Raw genomic sequence first — 19,409 nt, 5'->3', positions numbered from 1 at the left:
GTCTCCAGAAATATGTGCACAGCACAAAGCAGGGAAATAAAACAACTCTGCTGCTTCCTTCTTGCTAACCTGGGTTCACCTGTGTGAGGTGAGTTTAACCCTTTTATGACTGTTCAGAGTGCAGAATATTGTATCGTCATGGTATGAAGACAGGAGATCACACTTTTGCTCTTTGCACCCCGGGGTCTCTTCACAGTGATTTGTACACTAAGATTTGTGTTTGTGTGTGTGTGTGTGGGGGGGGGGGGGGGACAGGGAAATAATTCAATCCATTTACAGTGTTTTCTGGAGCCAGCCTACTTTTGCACTACATGAAACTGATGCCTTGCAAAGTAGGCTCTAAAGATGCTCAGCAGCATTTTGCATGTTAAAATGCTGTCCACAGGCTGCCGGATTTTTGCCATTATGTACATGAAAAAGAAATTTCCTTGGCTCTTTGAGGTTTCCAGCTTCTGAAGAGAGGAAAGCGCCGCTTCCCCTTTAAGCCCGGAGCGGTGTGTGTGAGAGTGTGTGTGTGAGTGTGTGTGTGTCTCCTCCTCTTTGAGTGACACAGCACTTAGATATGCCTATCAGTAACTTAAACCCCACAAACTCCACCTTCTAAGTGAGGAAGCTGTGGGTTGATGGAAATGTAGCGAGCAGATTGAGACAGACAGTGAATCATTAGCAAACTGCAACGCCAGGATGAACTTGTCTGGAACCTAAAAGGAGAAAACAGTCTTCGAGTCCTCCGCGGTGCCGGGCTTTGCTAAATACAGCCAAAGTGGATCTAAAAGCCGGTTGATCCCCACTCCAAGATGCTGCTGGTTTCCCAGCGGGTAGAAGCACCACGCATGGAGCCGCATATTCCGGTAAGCAGTGTTTGAAATCGATACGGCCGGGGAAGTCGGTGATTGTGCTGAAGGAGCTGGGCACCCCGCGGCCCGAGCCGGGCAGGCAGGGAAAGTTTTCGGGGGCGCTTTGGGGCAGTTGCCGGCGGCGGAGCGGAGCCCGAGAACTTGGCCGAGGGTTCCACCGCGCTCTGCGGGTGCTGCGGGCCCAGGGGCCGGGATGTGTCGGCGGGTAGGGGACCAAGGGGACGGTGTCACCGCCAGCTGGTCGGTGCACGGGACGGGGACGTTGCGTGAACGCCGGCGGCTCATCTGCACGGGCGGCCGGGGGTTTCTAATTTAAAGTCAGAACAGGCAAAGGAGAGTAAAGCCGTCACCGCACGGAGATTCCTCCGGGAAGGTGTCGCACGAAGGGTAAAGCGCCTGGTGCTGAGCTGCGTTTTCCTTTTTTTTTTTTTTTTTTTTTTTTTTTTTTTTTTTTAAGAACTCCCGGTATTTGCGTTAGCAGCGGCGTTCCCGGTTCTTTTGGGAGCCTGCGGCACGCGTTATATCGTCAGGATTAGGAACAAAAGGCTCAGCAGAGCCCCGCAGCAGCCTCCGTGCTCTCCCGAACGGAGCGCGGCCGCAGGCTGGGCGCCGGCGCGGCTGCAGGGACAGCCCCAGGTGCGGGACGCGGTGTGTGCGGCTTTTCCCGGGACCGTTCGCGTGCGGAGACCCGACCGCGTGCTGCTGGTGCTGCTGGTGCCGCTGCCCTGCGCCTCCGACTGCTCCGGGTTCTCGTCCCGAGATGGAAAGCGCGACCGGGAGCGCCCGCAGGGTGCCCGAGGCGCTCCCCGACCGGGTCCGGCGGCCTCGGCTGCCCTCCGCTGCCCTCCGCCCGGCGGCACGGAGCCGGCTGACGTTCCGCCGCTGTGCGACTCGGGCCTTTGCTCGGCGGGGCCGGGGCACGGAGGCTTTGTTCGGCCGCGGCCGGCGAGGGCTGTCACGGGGTGACACGCCGAGGCCCCGCGCGGAGCGGTAGCTCGGCGAAGGGCAGCGCTTCGCTTTCATTCCGGGCTTCTCCGCCGCCAGCCCGAAACAAAGCACTCCGAGGCCGCTTTTGTTTCCCGGGGGCCGGCGGCGGAGCCCCGCCGTGGGCAGGGAGCGGCGGCGGGGGCGCCGCGGAGCCACCCGCTCGGTGCTGCCCCGGCGGCCGCGTGATGGCCGCACCGCGCCCCGTCGGAAGGCGGTGGAGCCCCGGGCGGAGCGCCACGAGGCGGTCCCGAGGCGGGGGGGGAGGAGGAGGAGGGAGGAGGGAGAGTAACCTCCGCCCGCCCTCGCCGCGCAGCTCCGCTCCGACCCACGGGCGGCACTGAACGGCTTGTTCTCTCCGCAGCTCCCGGCCGCTGGGGCGTAACACCCCGTTATATAACGCGAGTGTTCCCTCTCTCGGTTCTGTAATCCCCGGTAATACGGAACGGCCTGGGCCTGCCCCCCCCCCGGAGCTTCCCCCTTCCCTCCCCCCTCCTCCTACGGGGCGAGCTGACGGAGAAATAAAGCCGCCGACGTGAGGCTACGCCATATGGTGCCTCCGGTGGGGGGCAGCCGGGACGGCCTTAAACCTGCCGCCCCCCCGGCCCCTGCCGCAAGCTGCCCCCCGCCCCCTCAGCCCTCCGAGCGGCGTTACCGGGTGCTGCGAGCTGGAGCAGCACGGGGAAGTTGCGCGCTGGCACCCAAAAAAGCAACGATCTGCTCCTGGCACTGACCATTTTCAGTTCTCTCTCGCTGCCATATGTTTGGAGTGGGGAGGGGGGGGGAGCAATTTGGGAAAGATGCTCTCAGCTTGGAGGGAGGAGGTGGGCTGAGGGAAAGCGATACAAGGAAATTCCATGTTAGGAAAGCATTAGCAAGGGGTGACTTCTAATGTTTTCCTGCCACTGACGTTGACAGTGACACACATGTGTGGGCTGAAATTGGAACGTCACTGAGTTTTTAAACTGAACCAGGAAATAGTCTGTTGCTCAGGGATAGAAAACAAATAGAGTGCATTGTAAGGCAGGTAACAGGCACTCGGCTGCTCCTCTCTAGCGGGTAAAAAGCTGCTTAATGCTTAGAACCGAGCAGCCCCAATGGAATTTAGCATCTTATTTTTGGAGGTTTTGGGCTGGTTTTTGTTATGTTTTGTTTTTTATCTCGAGGTTTTCTGTCTCTGTTTTTAATCCTTTAAACTAAAACTTCACAATTGGAAAAGCAAATATGGACAGGGCTTCACTTGTAGTCCCTTGTAACTGCATGGTTTGAACCTGCAAAGGCTCCCAGATTTTTTTAAAGCCAATGCAGTTGTTAAAGGATTTGGGGGGAGATTAGTAGTTACAGGAGACAGTTGTATATATTAACTCTCTTGTATGGCCTCCTGCTCCACAGGTGGAAGCGTTTTGTGAATACAGCGTGTCACTGAACTGAGTTTTAATTTTTGCACAGATCTCATTAGTACCTTTGTAACGTAGCTTGCAGAGATTTTAAATGGGTTTAGGAGCTGCTGTGCCAGATGCCTTCTAAATGGATGCGAGACACCGCAAGAGCTCCCAACCCAGGTGCCTGTCAGCACTGCTGCCCCACCACACTGGGGTAAGGGCAGGAGGCAACCCAAGGCCAGGGGTAGCACTGAGAGGGCTCCCCCAGCCATCCCATAGGTGATGTGCTGTGCTACTCACTGGTTCCATGTCATTGAATCGATAAATGTGCTCTGCTGCTTGTTGCTTCCATGGAAGTATCCTTAAAATAACTTTCACGAGCTTGTGGCCATGAGAAGGTAAAGTAAGTTTGCAAAAGCCACCTCCAATGGACTTGCCCAAACTGGGGGTTGTCAGAACCTCTGACTAGGAGGGAAGGCAGGATCCCCAGGTTTCACTGTTCCCTTGTGCCTGCTGTTTCTGAGATGTCAGCATTTTTCAGCCTTTAGGAGAAGGTGATTATAAGTTACAATTCCCTGCTAATTGATGTGGTCCCCAAATAAAGAGAGCTAAATCAGTTTAAATGCTGCCAGCGCCTCTCCAAGGAGCCCTCTTTGTATCTGACACGTTTGCCATTTACTTCTTTAAGGAACAATTAATACTGTACACTGATATTTTTTTCCTGTATGGGAAGAGCGTTTAAGTCACTGTGAAATCTTTCTACATGACATTCCAGTTTGACTTGGTATTAAAAAAGAAAGAAGTATTTCCAACTGAAAGAAGCAGAAGACAGAGCAAGGCTTCATGTTGAACTGTTTTATATCAATATTGATTTTATTTATTTTTTTTTTAAGGGAGTTTGTGTTATAAAGAGGGAGCTTTTATCCCCCTGAGCTCTTTGGCAATTATCTTCCTGCCATAAATGTTGATACGCACATAATGGATGTAACTAAAAAATCTCCTTATCCCAGCAGAAAAGGCTGACTGTTTGTTGGAGCAGAGAGAATGCTGAGAGTGTGAATAGACAAACCCATATGTCGCTGGTGAGAGAGATAAATGATGGACGAACGGGAGCTGGTTACTATGGATCAGCACAATAAACCAATTCCCATCATACACCTCTCTTAATAATATACCGGTTTCAATGCCATTGATGGGTAACCTAGGTAGCACCAGTCAACTGTAAGTTTTTCGACTGTTCTTTTATACAGCTCAAAGCAGAGTTGGGGCTGCTCTGATTTTTTTCAGATGTTGGGTACTACAGTTGTATGGGACTTCCACCCTCACTGGTGATTTAGAAGGGGAACTTTAGAAGATGGTTGTGAAGTGCCAAATGTGTGCGATACTTGTGTACTCATAATGAGTTTTGTTTTCTTTCACCCCTAAAACTAATTGCTTAAAAATATGTAAAGGGACTGTTTAGGCATTTAGTGTCGCCATCATTAGCATTGTTTCTGATTTCATGGGACTTTGGAAGGGACTGGAATATTGTTCTGCTTTACGTGAAAATAGCAAAAACGTTTTTATTAAGAAGACGGACGCACCTGCAGAATAGGCAGTGATCGATAACGTGGTTTTGACTTTCTGTGACCCATTTCAGGGCTGCCAGCAGCTCAAAGGGAAACTTTGCAGAATTCTCTGTGCTGCCATCACAGCCTCCTTCCTGCGATCTTTATTATTATTGCTAGCACTTGGCACGGAACTGACGTCTTTGTCGGTTCAAGGTTTTACTTTATATCCGTCTCTTCCACTGTCTTTCATTGTGGTTTGCTATGGCCTGGGCTGCTAAGGCTGTTCAAAATGAGCATCTCATCAACAATGAATGCAGGGCCCTGTGACTCCATCACCTCCCAGGCACCAGTTGTGCTACATGGAGTGATGCAATCAGGGAGGGGATAAGTAGCAAATGCAAATGTGCTATGAAGAATCTTAATTCCTCTTGGGAAGCCTCCTCACTGATAATCATTTTCTTGTTTCAAATGGAAGAAAATTTGTCAATAAGTGGTTATTTGCCTTCAAGAGGCAAATGCTCATTTTGTGCACGTTTACATGCCGGGTCCCAGAAGCTGATGGTGGTGCTTGGCTTGGTGTGAAGCTTGGATGCTTCAGCATGTGCTCATCAGGAGGTGCAGAACACAGTGCTGCTTCTCCTGCCAGGGACCAGCACAGTGTAGTGGAACTTACCATTGGGCGACACAAAGATTTGAACCTGGCATTAAGGAACTAAGTATTGGATCCTCGAATAGGTAAGTGGGGTTGTTTTGTCCTCCCCACCCTGCTCGCTCTTGCATGCTGAAGGAAAAGAGGCAGAAACAGCAGGATGAGGGAAGGTGACATTGTAGGCTGCATTTATAGTGGATCCTTTCCTTCTATGAGGGAACGGCTTTACCCCTAAAGGGTAAAGTGGGGGAGAGAGCTGCAGGCTTCTCCCCTCCCTGGCCCAGGCATCAGCTGGCAGGTGGCATACAATGCCAGGGCCTGTCCTTGGGGCTAGTCGTGTGCCCAGGAGAGGGATGTGGGGTTTGGGCCCGTTCCTCCCAGTGCTGCTGCTGTGATGCCATAAGGCATCAGTGCACGCTGACCTGGTTCAAGACTGCCATTCCAGCAGGGTGCTGGACTGGCTGGAATTGCTTCTTACAGGTCCATCACTGTGCTGAGGAGGGGAAAATGAGAATTCATCAATGTGTCCCGTCCAAGGGCAGGCGTCACTTTGTGACTTGTTGAAATTCACTTTGCTTTCCCCTGAAAGGGACTTGGCAGTGTTATTGATAAAGTGTTGCATAAGCACCCCATCAGGCATGTCCTAATTTGTTAATAATTGATGATCTGGGTAGTACAGAAATACCAGCACTGTTAATGCACTCCCACACTGATCTGCAATCTCGGCCATCCCCATGTTTTGCTTTTCTAAGTGTTTTCTTCATTTGCTTTTGGTAGTTGTTTTTGTTTTTTTTTTTTCCAGTAGAGTTTTATGCTACTGTGACTGTGGTGCCTGCCTGACTTCCTAGCTCAGGCAGGGGCAGCTGGGGCTCAGCCTGTCGCAGCCATGGTATGGATTACCTCTGCAGGGGAGGGTGTTAACTAGGTTATTGTTTCACCCTATGGCAGCACAGCTCTTGAGTGGCAGCCAGGAGGACACTAGCTTTCACACTGTCCCCTAGGAGAGGTGCAGTATATGTGTCCGCAAGACAGGCTCCATGGGTGCCCCATTCCCACAGCAGGACTTCTCAGCTCTGTTCCCTGAGAGCAGGCTGCTGCTCTCATGTGGGCTTGGAAGCTGGCTGCTCCTATCCTGCTGTGGCTACAAAGGCAGGAAAAATGTTTACTTCTGTCAACACACTCAAACAGAAATGCTTAAAGGATCTCATCAAAGGGATTGGGTTGACTCTTTGTCTCGCATAGTTTTGCTTGTGCAGTTCTGTGGAAGTTCTTTTTCTTTCTCTCTAGAATGAAACACCATGTAGGTTTGGGACTTACAGCTACCCAGGATGTACCTGGTTACTGTTTTCAAAATAACACAGCATACGTACTCTCTTGTGGGCAATTAAATCCATTGCCTGCATCAAAATCAGAAGTAAGGTAGCTTCCTAGTTGTGTTGTGCAATATAATGCCATTGTTCACTTTATTAACATCCAGAGGTGGATTATCCAGCAGTTAGGAGCCTGTTCTGCTGTGCGAAAGCCTCTCTTTAACGTCAGGTGGTTGATCCTGATCAGGCAGTATGCAGCCCTGCTTGCTCAGAGCCTGCATAGTGCTCATTGCAAGATTTGTGTGTTGGCATTGGCTACTGGAAGGCTTGCTCCAAATGCCAGAATTCCCCTTGTGCTCAGGATGCACTTGCCATCTCGTCTGTGCTTTGTGCAGAACTGGAGAAGACTGGCAAGCTTTCTGTCCTCTGCAGAGAGCCCAGCTATGCTAAGCTGCCTGTCTGTCAGGGATTAATTTAACCTCTAATTACTACATTTTTTTTTTCACAGTTTGCTGCACATGAGCATGTTGTAACAAAAGCACAAAGAACTATGTCATTTTATTTAGCCACTACTCTGAAATTAATTTAGGGGGTATAGAGTCAGATCTAACACACTTGGTGTTAAAATAATTGTGCTGGCATTAGAATTAAAGTACATAATCTTGTTGTTTCTAATGATACAACAGTACCAGTGTAAATAGTGCTGTTAACTTGTTAGTCTTAGCCACAGTGACAGAGATGATACTTAGTTACAGAGAAGTACCCAAAAGGATTGTATCAGCAAGAGATATCCCCCATTAATGCCCATTAACGCGTGGTTTGCACTGGATACCCAGCGACCATTTTGGGTTGGGATTAGGTGTTCAGGAATAGTTGGTTGGTATTCCCATTAAGGTCTTCCAAATTGCAACAAACAAATCTTTAAGATGGCCTGGGTTTATTCCAGCCTGGGTAATGATTTTCTTTCCTTTTTTCCTTTTTCCTGTAACATGCGGCATGTTGGGAACAGTACAAAAGGCCATATGTCCTCTTCTGTCTGCTCATACTGATATCAGAAAGACAGTATTGCACGTTGCATCGAGAGTAGTGTCTGGTCTGGAAGGAAGGGAAGGAGTCTGGATTTGTTATGAAACATATAAAGAACTTCATCTTTCGAGTTCTGTATTCTGTAATGTTTACAAGTAAGTGTTATTTTCATTTGGATCAGGGGAGGTTTGGATTGGGAAATGCAGCCTATCTTCAGTTCAAGAGCACTTCCTTAAAAGAGCAGTTGTCATTATATGGGCCAGATCCAGCGGCTGCCTCTTTGTTCTGCCCCATGTCCATCACCTCTGAGCAGACTTATTGACACTGCTTCAAAAATGCAATTTTTCACACAGCGTTCAGTGTGTGGAGTTGTTGATTACACACTGGCAACTTGTTTCTAGTGAAAACAGAAGACGGGTGGTATTTTGTGTCATGTATTGTATGAAACACAGCCCAACTAATTCTCCTCCAGTAAAAGCTTTTAGTGCATTTGATGGGAAATTTTCCCCAAAGATTCCCCAAGGTCAGGTAGGACACAGTTACAGAGTCAAAGCTTGTAGTCCCTTTCTCAAAAGGAGGATTAATGTGGCATCGTTACCCAGGCTCACAACAACAGTGACACGGGATTGCCAAAAGACTAATGGAACGAGATGGGTGATTGATTCTCTCTGCTGCGTTATTTCTCTGAATTCTTTCTTCAGTTCTCCCAAATTCCCAAATTATAACCAGTTGCTGTAATTATTTAAACTAACAGCTTCTGATCTACAAATAAATCGAACAGAAACGGAGATCAACGGGTGTAAGGGCCTTGGTGGTTTGGCAAAGTGGCAGCATGGTGTGGAGAGTGGTTGGGTAGCAGCGTAGGACAGGTTGCAGGTTCCTGCTCTGTGGATATGAGTCTTGAAATAACAATCTGGAGATTTCCTAAGGTAGAAGCCAAGCCTCTATAAAGCCTTTGTGAATTTCAGAACTGTTAGATATTTTATTTGAATGCCTACAGCCCCGCTGATCTCCGGAGGTGGAGACGATTCTTGGAGTAAACAGCTCCCAAATTCTTATGTGTCCATTGTAAAATGGGAATAGCGGTGCTTTACCTTAAGGTTGCTTAGTGTGAAGGTTAACTAGATAAATATTTAGCAAACCGTGAATACTTGTAGCTAGCTGAAGTCTCTTGGGAATTTTCACATGGCTGGAAATCATATTGAAAGTAAAGGAAGTATATCTTACCCTGAGTCCCTCCTCACCATGAATGATAGTTTTATTTCTTTGTCTTGGCTAAGGAAGTGGATTTTTTTTTCTCCTGAAATCGTGTTATGGTATCTTTATCTTACTGAAACTTCACAATTTGGAGAGAAGAAAAACAGGAGAGAGAAAATATTTAAAGACAAAAATGGCATCTACTCCCATGGACGTATCTTAACGTTTCATTTTTAGTCCCACATCTTCATAGAAGTTCTGGGCAAAGGTAAACAAATGAATCTTTTATGAAGCCATCCATCATACGCAGTTCCACTCACACGCTAGAAGCTTTTTCCCCACGCAGCTGCATTAGCTTGAGAACAATTACACAACGTGCATTTGATGTGGTTATCAGAATGGATACTGAGTGTAATTTCATTTTGCTTTGACGGGTTACTTTAAATCCTACTGGGATCTTCACAATTCCTAGTTTATATATAGAAATAGTTTCTGAATTCATCTGGTATTTCAGTAACCTGGTAGGTTATGCTGGTTGTCGGCCACTTTGAAGGACTTGACTTTTCCTGTTCTTCTAACTTACTTATTTTCTTAATTAACTCCGTTGATTTAAATAAAGTCGCACAGACTGGGAAAACCTCAAGTATATACAGCGCTGCAGTCAGAAATACAGGCAAAAGGTTTTGATCTCGGTCTGCCAAATGGTGACTCATTAAAAAGGAATTTTTGTTCCTCCCTTTTCAAAGGGTTACTCACTACCAAAGTATATTAGTATGTTAGTATATTAGTAAATATCTAGTTTTGATGCTACTGCATTGAAATGCCTGACATTGTTGGTGTACTGAGGCCAAACTCTGTAAGATGATTTGATCGCAGGCTCCATTAAGTTGTGTTTTGCTGTTTTTTCTCTATTTAAAAAAAAAAAAATCTTTTGGGGAAACTTTTTTATGCTTTACCCTGTCAGTTTGAGTGTATTCTAAAGATGAAATGTGTGTGGTTTATAATAACAGAGGACCTTTTCCATGCTTTAAGCAGTGGGTCATTCAAATTATTTTTAAACACACAGGACTATGCAAGCAGTAATTTCTATCTAATTTTGCACTGGGGAGCATTAGACAAGGACATTGGAGTTTGTCTAAATCCAAAAGTTTCTTTTTGCCTTCTACATCATGAGTGTATCTTTAGTATTTTTTATTTCTCTGCATAAAACTGAAAAGAAATTGTACTACTGCAGTAATGTTGTAGACTATTGAAGCCATAGTCAAAATCCAACTGAATGAATGCATTTCCCCCCCGCCCCCCAGTTTACATACTAATCTTGACTTTCTGTACCATCTTCTTTGTCTTCCTATTCTTACCTGTTCTGCACCTTAGACAGAAGGGCACAAAGGCATATTTGACTTCTCCATCTCATCTCCTCATCTTCTGTATGGATTGATTGGTTTGAACTTTACATAGCATCAGGAGGATGTTTTCTTGGTTGTAGCAACACTCGTGTTTGACTTAAAGCAGAAAAGAGAGTGTGTTCACGCTTTCCATCTTTATGAGAAGTGAATCTTAGTCCCTGATCCCAGAAGGTAGATCAGCCTTAATTTCAATTGAAAGTCGTGCATCTTCAAATAACTTCTTGTGTCAGTTGAAGTTCAGTGTTCTTGAATCCCAGAGATGTAGATGAGTAGAATCTGAAGCTGAGGGCAAGTGTGAAAGATGTAAGAGAAAATGTAGATGTGTTTCCTGATGCTTTTCTCCCCTCCCCTTTAGGGCTCCTGAAGTCTGTCAGCTGTAATGGAGTGATTTGACTACTTTGTAGTGTTAGGCTAAAAAAGTAAATCTAAGTGCCTTGGGAATGGGGGAACTGATCCAGCAATCAAAACCAAACAAGTTAATAACTGTGAAGTGTTTCTGCACACTGCTGCTGTCAAAATGCTACCCCAGTACTGCCTGGGGGCAGCCCTGACATGGGACCAGTCGGTGGGTGTGAGGATGCTCCCCATGCACTCTGCCAGCAGCTGGGTGCTATGGGGTGTGCTCTGTGTTTTGAAGGAGAGCGTGTGTCTTCTGTCAGTTATGAATTATAAAGATCTTGAATTTTGCAAGCTAAACTGTACGTTGCTTCCCCTTCTCAATCATTCTGATGTGCCTGGAAAAGCTTGACTTAGGCAGTCCTAGTTGTCCTTGCTTTAAAATCCTTTTAGCTCTATACATCTTCTACAGATTGTTTTTTTTCCTCCTGACAGCTCTTCTCACCCTTCACCCCACCCCCAAAAATCCAACCAGATACTGAGCATTTGACTGTCCACAGAGAGAGTTTGAACTCCAATTCAGCCTCTCTGAACAGTTGCTAGCAGTCATGTGCCCAGTTATGAACAGCCTGAAGTCACTTGTCAGGACAGCGTGCAAAGAAATGTGAGCTACAGTACCAGTGTCAAGTGCTGTGGTGTAAGAAACACTTTGCTACTTGCCTGCATGGAACTGATTTTGGATGTTGTTGCTTGTGAAGATAAGACATGATCTAATTACTGGAAGTCTTATGCAAGCCAGCAGCTTTAATTTTATCATATCTGAGAGTGGCAGCAGTGGTAAGCAAGCGGTAAATGGCCGATGGTGGCTGCCTGCCAGTCCTTTTGGAGCATCTCTACTGAAGGCTGCATGTCTGTCAGATCAGGATGTAAAATGCTCACCCCTTTTGCAGCCCTCAGCTCATCCAGAGAACATCCCTCTGCTGGTCATCACACCAGGAGCAGCAGCAGGTTGTGGCCTTCGTGCTGGGCTCTGCCATCTGCTCCCCAAAACACAGTGAGACAAACTGTTACGCCTTGTGAGGAGCACAGGGCTTGATTAACTTAAATTACCCCCCTGTGGGGCATGTTTGCAATGCCAAGGGGATTAGGTGGCACACATTTTAAAGAAATACATGTTCATTATAAAGAAAGGTTGTGCAATAATATCCAGTGGTCATTTCCTTTTGGACTGTGGCTCTGTGTCTGCATAGCTGCTTGTTTATGCATACTGCTGGGCCCCAACACAGAGGAGGAGCAGCTCTGCGGCTCAGACTGGCTGGGCTGGGGCAGTTGGAGCTGCTGATGGAGAGCCAGGAAGCTCACGGCCGAGCAGCAGAGAGGTCTGGGGTATGAGGAGGCCATGGTAGGGGTGAGAGCAGCAATGGCTGGGATGGGCTGGGCCCAGAGGGAGGATGAAGCCATGGGCTGGGGAAGATGCTGGGTGGGTGTCCAGGACAGGGTGAGGTATATAAAGAGGGAAAGGATGGAGATAGAGAGGGTCTCTCATGGCCATGTCCAGCATCTCCAAGTGCTTCCACTTGAACAGAAAATGTTTCCCATGTGCCAGCTCACTGTGTGCTCCCTCAGCACTGCTTTACATACATTATGTATATAATTTTATTTTGTTTATTATTGTTGTTATCTTAATTTTGCAACTGTTATTTCTTTTTGTACTATCGCTTTTGTACCTTTGCGTTGTTGTGTTTGAGGAATTAACCTCCCAGCAGTAGCACAGAGATGTGCTGGGGGGCCAGATTCAGCTGTGACCGCAGTCCCATGTCACTTTGGTTTATTTCAATAGTAGGACTTCTGTATGTGCACACTGAGCACTGGGCAACCTGGCTGAGCAAAGCACTGCCTGCCATTCAGTGTGCCACGAGAGCAAGCACTCGCTGAGCCTGAGCTGTGCCAGCCCCAGGCCAGGAGTTACAGCATGCCTGCGCTCCTGCTTATGCTGCCCACGTTCACTGTTCCATGCTTTCACCTGGCACACCTGATTCCTGCACAGGGCAGTGATGGTTGCTGGGCTAGATATGCAGATCTTGCTTAAAGACATTAATAGCCTGGCACTCATCCCACATGGATTAGCAGCAGCACCCAGGGCATGTAAGCCTTCCATGGGCCAGCCCCCAGGGTCATCTGCATGTCCATGGTGCATCCAGGCAATGAGGGGATGAGCTGCTAGTGACCCACCTTCCCAAACGTCCTTCCCATGAAATTTGGGATCATAAGCTGGCTTTGGATTCTGTCAGCCTGAAAAGACAGTCGTATTCTCTTTTACAGCTTCTCCAAAGGAAGGAGACACAATTGAGTGTTTATGCAGGCAGGCAGGAGTGTAAAGGATTCTTTGATTCTCTTCTGACATGCAGAAAAATGAGTCACTTTGCATTTCCTTATTAGAAAGGATCTGACTTATCACTGTGTGTGCTCAGAGGTGAATGCCTATGGACACCCTCCTGTAGTTTCTTTCCTCCATGGCCAGGCTATAAGTGGTCTTCAGCTGGTTTGATGTAACTCATTCTGTGTCTGTCTTTTGAAATGGGAGCATCGTTTTTCTTCTGATGAAAGCTGAGTAACAGGGGAATTCTTGATTAGCTTTAATTTAGCTATACTACTCCAGGAATGTATAGTTCCTGAATTGCACAAAGGCTCTTTAAAAACAAATCCTCGCGTGTACTGGAGATCCGCTTGGTAGGTGTGGTGACCAAGATTAATGTTTGCTTGATGCCTTTCATCTCCCAAGTACTTTACACAGAACAAGCATTTCATCTTCCCAAGAGATGCATGAATTGGGTGAAATAAGTTTTACCATCTGTGCTTTACTTCATTAGGCAGGGAAACTGAGGCAAGGAGATCAAAGCACCTTGCTCAGTTTCGAAGAAGGCCAGTGCTGAAACTGTAATTTCTGGTTTCTCTTTGTGTTTCTATCCTGTTGTTTCTTTTTTCTGGGAGGAAACAGTGGGACAGGCTTTACAGTAACAAAATAACAAGGATGCTGTGAGGCACCTGGTCCCGCACCTTCCCCTTGTTGGGGTCTGGAGGTGTAGAACCCTCCTTAAGCTGATAAAATGTGTCAGTGATTGTGGTCCAGCCAGACTGGAAATACAAGTAGCATTGTGATTTCTGGATGACTTCTTGAGATGCTCCTTTGGAGGTGGACTAGAATGAGCTTGAACTACGTTAGTGAATTTTAAGCATGCAGCTGTTCTCATGAATGTGGAAAAATGATTTGTATGAGTTGGATAGGGCTCCTTGCAGAGTTCAGTGCACATCTGTGCCAGAGCACCTTATGAGCACTGCTCCACAGCAGGGCTGCGACCATCCCAACTTCCCAGCAGAGATTTTGTCCCCAGGTTGCATGGAGGAGCGATTTCAGGCAGTGCCGAGGAATGGCTGGGAGGGGCTGAGCAATGCAGCCCTGCTCGCCTGGTGCGGCCGCTGTTCAAAACATTTAATTAGTTGTTCTGAAAAGGTGGCTCTTCTCTCTGGAGGGAGAAATGGTGTATCAGCAAAAGCTGGCCAAATTGATGTAGCAAATCAATTCTATGGTAATCCGTTTATTTAAACTTTGGTACTTAATTTTATAAGCTCTTCTCAAGTGTTCCCGTGCTCCTGTTCATTAGCCGGTATTCTTTCATGCTGTTGCTTGGAGGTTTGTGCAGCAGATAGCAAAATAGCCAGAACACGCCACTCTGAACTGCCTCTAAATGTAATTCAAGCAGGTCTGCAATAATGGTGCTAAAAGGAGAGCTATTTAGCAGCATTATTAATGGGCAAAGAGTTCAGGAAGGATTATGAAAAAGTAAATTTTTATTAAGACTGGAGGAGCTAGAAGAATGGACTGATTGCCCTGAGTCTTCTGGGCCCTCAAGCAATCAATTTCCCTTTCTAGTATTCAGTTACTTGCTAATTGTATTGATTTTTATCAAATATGTGTACAAATCAATTTTATATTTTAGTGTTGTTAAAAGCTTCCTTCCTTCCTTGCAGGCCCTGAGGCTCTGATCATTCTCCTTGACTTCTTCCTTTATTTTAATGCTTTTATCTTGGTGCATGTTTTCTTTTGGATGTGCATATTCCTCTTTAGGACTTGCTTTGGACGTCTGACCGGGTGGGGATTTTGCATGGGTGCTGTGGGTCCGAGCAAATAGGTGTCACTAGGACAAGAGCTTCACAGGCACAGTAGAACTGTCTGCTTAAGTCAGAATTGCAGGAAAGGGATGTGTTGCGTCATAGAGTGAGTGGGTACAAGCAACCGTAGTGTGTGAACCCCTGAAGAGCAGGAAGTACTGCTTGTGTAGGAGATGAATTGTGTTGCAGAAGGGCTGCAACTAGAAACAAAGACAGAGAGCGATGCTGAACCTGATGTGCTCTTATCAAATGAACACGAAAACGAATGTAACCAAAGTGCGACTCCTGAAATAACGCAGGCTGCTTCATCAGTCTGAATTCCATCGTTTCTGAAAAGTAATTCACATGCGTAGTAAAGTGGTTGCTGGAGACTTGTCTAAGCAAAGTGAGTGCATCAACCTCTGAACAAAATAAAACAGCCTTCTCCATTGTGTTTGTTTATGCCCATGGCACTTTAAATTGTTCCTGTCAAGCTTACCTGTTTTCTAGGGTAGCACACATTCACTCGCTCTCTCTTTTTAATGCGAGTTACACAGTTTGGAGTTGGAGAGAGTATCTCTAGGTTTTGTGTAAGCCTAAGAAATTGGCTCTTGTAATTGAAATGTTTGGGTATGTGCGGGCTGGCAGGTCCTGCCTGAGAGAATTTGAACTTTCAGTGGCATGAGCAGGAGAATATGGAGGGTGCAGGCTCTGCTTTCCCACTTGCCTCTGACTGAATGTCACACTATGGACTTTATAGCGCTGCGCCTTCTGCTCTTATTGCCAAGGCATCTTATTTAAAAGAACTCTTATATTCCTCGGGAGGGAATTACATGATGAAGCGCTTGGCTATATTCACGTGTCCAGTAAAAATACCATTTAAAAAGAAAAGAAAACAAAATGAAACAAAAAACAACTTAATGTAATGGAAGAGATAAAGTGTTTTCTGTTTTATGCCGATTGCTTTTGTATTTTCATTATTGCTCCAGTTTCTGTTTCTGAAGCCCTCTCTTCCTTGCACAGCAGCTCCAGCTGGGAGCCTCAATGAGAGCACAGGTCCAGCAGATTGCAGGATCTGCTCCCATAGGCCGTGGGGCAGTGGCAGGAGGAGGAGAGCCTTTTTCACCCACATGTGCTGTGTTTGCATGGCATTGTGGAGCTGGGCTTGCTGTACTGAGAGCCCCAGCATCTGCTCACCGCAGCCCCTCCATGAGACACCCCTTGGCCACAGTACTGTGTTGCCTTGCTGGGAGAAGCAGCCCATGCCAGCCACGTTGCCTCTGGCTCTGCATAATCTTGCAAACTGGGATTACAGTTTTCTCATGAGGTTTGTATAGCACCTCTTGTATGAGGAATCGCGCACTGGATGAGCTATGCGAGGGGTCATTACAGCAGAGAGAAGATAAACGTACCGGTTCTGCTGGAGGCTGTCCTCAGGCTGTTTGTTATGTGTCTCTAACACTGTCACTACATCACACACTTCCTCGATCTCCGTATTACCCTACAAGCCTGTCTAATGGGATCCTTTGTTGCTGATTCCGGCTTACCCTGACCTACTTCTTTCTTGTGTCCCAGCAAGCTGTCAGGAGCTATCAGAGCACTGGGAGCTGAAATAAACACTCACTGAGGGGAAAAGCGAGGCTGTCTCTGGTGAATTTAATTAGCTTTGTTTAACTGGCTTGTTTGCTTTGTAAATCACATCATTTTTAGTCAAATTTAAGGGATAAAAAAATCTGTAATTAAAATCAAATGATGCACAACCTTATTAAAAGTCAAGGGTTTTAGAAGTTCAGTACAGAAAGTCATTTCATTTGAAATGCATTTATGGTGCCCTCGATATTTTAGGGAAAAGGAGGCAGAATTTGAGGTGTCTTTTGGTCTGGGCATGTTTCCTCAGGGAGGTAGGATGAATTTTGTTATTAGCTGATACCTCTACTTTTCTTTGAGTTTGGAGTGGAAAGAAATAGCCACCGCGTTTTGCAATTAAGACTCAAGTCCTTTCATCTGTATTGCCAGATCAGTGGGTACCATTTTTGAATCCAAATAAAGATTCGTAATTGTTTCTTTCCGTCACATGGCCAAAGCTTTAGTGTATTGCCTGTATTTTGGATCAGTGCTGCTGCATGCGGCCATGGCTAGAAGCATGATGTCTCTTTGCACTTCTCTTGCTTTTCTCAGTGTTAGTACAGAAATCTCTGTGATTTTGGCCCTGTAAGACAAATGAAGCACTGACTCATCAAGCCATCACTGGGCTGAGTTTGGAAGTGCTTGTAGTGTTTTTATCAGACAGTACGTTATGTCTTTCAGGTGCTTTACTGTATTTCAGTGTGGCACATATTTCTTTTAACAATTGATGTTCTTGCTCTTGTCAGCTTAGAGTCTAATCCTCTTGCTGTTGAAAATGATAAAAGCCCCATGAATTCCTAATATTTCCTATCAAAATCTGGCTAAACTATAAAATGTCTGACCCCAACTTCAGATTTTTCTGCAGAAATAAGTTTCTTCCTTGCATCATGCATACATATTGGTAGAGCCTCCCAAGCCCTCGGCTTATAGAAATCCACCCATCCTTGTGTTAAGCTACAACATGAACAGAAAAGGATTAAAGGACCACTGGGAGAGAGATGGGTATGGATGAACTTGCAGTGTGCATAAAGGTGAACTACAGAATAAAATGACTACCCAGGAGTGTGAAAGGAATTCAGAATCTGTTTCACAAAGGCACAGTACTTCTTCCTGTCCTTTGAAAAGGGTGTAAAGTTGGTCAAGCCGTAGTTATCCCACTGAGAATTACTTTGGATACGAATTCATTGAGAGTGTAATGAGCAGCCTGATGGCTTCTCAGCAGCTTACCGACTTACTGATCACTGCAAGATTTCAAAGAAGGAGAAATACTCTTTCCTCAGAAGGAATTATGGAAGTCCCTCAGCTCTGTGGGGCTGTGTGGGACAGGATGCTCTGTGGTGGTGTTCAGAGTGGAAGTCGGTGTGGAATTTGTATCAAGTGAAACATGCTGGTTTTACAAAATACAATCAAAATAAGAATGCCCTGATGAGGGGGTAAACTAACAGCAGTCTGCTGAAGTCAGGTGAGCTGAGTTTGCTGACCTGCAGCAGCTGGGAATAAAGAAAACAGAGCTGAGGCATCCTGCTTGAAGAATTCATGTATCTTAAATGCCGTCCCTGGATGGAGACCAGAAAAGTGTAAGTGCTGAAGCTCCAGAAACTCTGCTTGCATTCCGTTATGTCCTGACTCTCCCTTATGGATTGAGATCTGAAGTATTTTTGGCATCTGAGCTGCATAGAGTGGGAGGAGTACAAGTACTTCTCCTGGGTCATTGCTCTAGAGAAAGTGGGTGAGATGGATGCTGCGGAGCTTTTATCTTGTGCACAGAGCAGACCTGTTGGGTAAAGGGTTGTCCCTGAAACAGGGGAGATCTTTACAGTCTGACTCATTGTGGAGAGAAAGAGAAATAATGAAATATCTGAGTGCCTCCTGGGAGCAGCAAGATGCCTGAAGAGGGACAGGTCCCTGGCTGACTAGGGGCTGCTGAGTGAGGCTGGGAGCAGGGCCTGAAGAGAAGGGACTGCTGTGGGACAGAGGGAGTGCAGTGTGTTTGGTGCAGGATCGGTAGCTGCACCCCGTCATCTCCACCATAACACTACAGTCCTCACATTCATCTCCCCAGCCTCTGCGTGGGGGAAGCACCCTGTCCTCTGTGGGCATGTCTCTGTGGGGGAAACCATGAGCAGTCTACCTCGGTGCTGGGAAAGCACCTGGCATGTCTGGGGCACCGCTGCAAGCTGAATAATAATCGCTTAATGCCAAGCTCCTCACATTTGGCTGAGGTTGTTTTGTTAAATGATGCTTTGCTTAGAGGACACAGAAAGGGGCAAATGTTCAGTAAGACTGGAGTCATTTAAGTTAAATCAACCTCCTCCTACTCACTATTGACATATCAAGAGAACCAATGAGGCGTGTTTAATTACACGTGCACTGAGTTTACAATTAGTCTGCAGACAGTGATTTTTTTATTATTATTTTTTCTTCTGACCTGCAAAGAAAGGTTTGATCCCGTAAGAAGTCTTATTAGCTGTAGTAAGAGCGGGCTTGGGTCAGGGTGTTGTTTGTTGTTGTACATTTTAAATGTAAGTGGAATGTTTTTATCTTCTAGGTCAAATGATTCAATCTGATGCTCTGGTGTTACATGGTTTAGCAATCCTTCTGTTCCCCTTCGGCTTGTAATAAGTGACAAAAGTATGGCTTCTTGCTTGATAAATGGGTTAACAGTATTCACAAGGCGGGTAATAGAAATCCATATTAATAGGTGGAAATTGGCTCTTGATACCAGGCAGGAGAGTCTAATGAAAGTATTATTGTTTTAGCTTCCAGCTCCTTTGGAAGCTGAAAAACTAAATGCCTGTATTACATTCTTATTACCTATTTATCACACCATATAGCTGAGTGGATGTTTATTAAATTACATTTGTGTTTAATGCCTGTTTGTATACTTTACACTGAACGTGTTCTCAAAGGAAATTTTCTGGAAGTGTTTCAGAAATG

The 19,409-nt window shown here is 46.2% G+C and overlaps 1 protein-coding gene across 1 annotated transcript in view; it reads left to right on the top strand.

Annotated features, from left to right (window-relative positions):
* Window positions 1-299: 299 nt before the first annotated feature.
* The window catches only part of MAMLD1 (mastermind like domain containing 1), a 71,710-nt gene continuing 52,600 nt past the window's right edge, over window positions 300-19,409 (top strand). Inside the window, exon 1 of the mRNA XM_015860803.2 lies at window positions 300-851. Coding sequence (XP_015716289.1) covers window positions 798-851 — 54 coding nt within the window. The 5' untranslated portion in view covers window positions 300-797. The remainder of the gene's footprint in view (window positions 852-19,409) is intronic.

Source organism: Coturnix japonica, chromosome 4, assembly GCF_001577835.2.
Source record: "Coturnix japonica isolate 7356 chromosome 4, Coturnix japonica 2.1, whole genome shotgun sequence".
Taxonomy (NCBI): Eukaryota; Metazoa; Chordata; class Aves; order Galliformes; family Phasianidae; genus Coturnix; species Coturnix japonica.
Note: the sequence above shows the minus strand (reverse complement) of the source record. Positions and strands in the feature narration are given on the sequence as shown.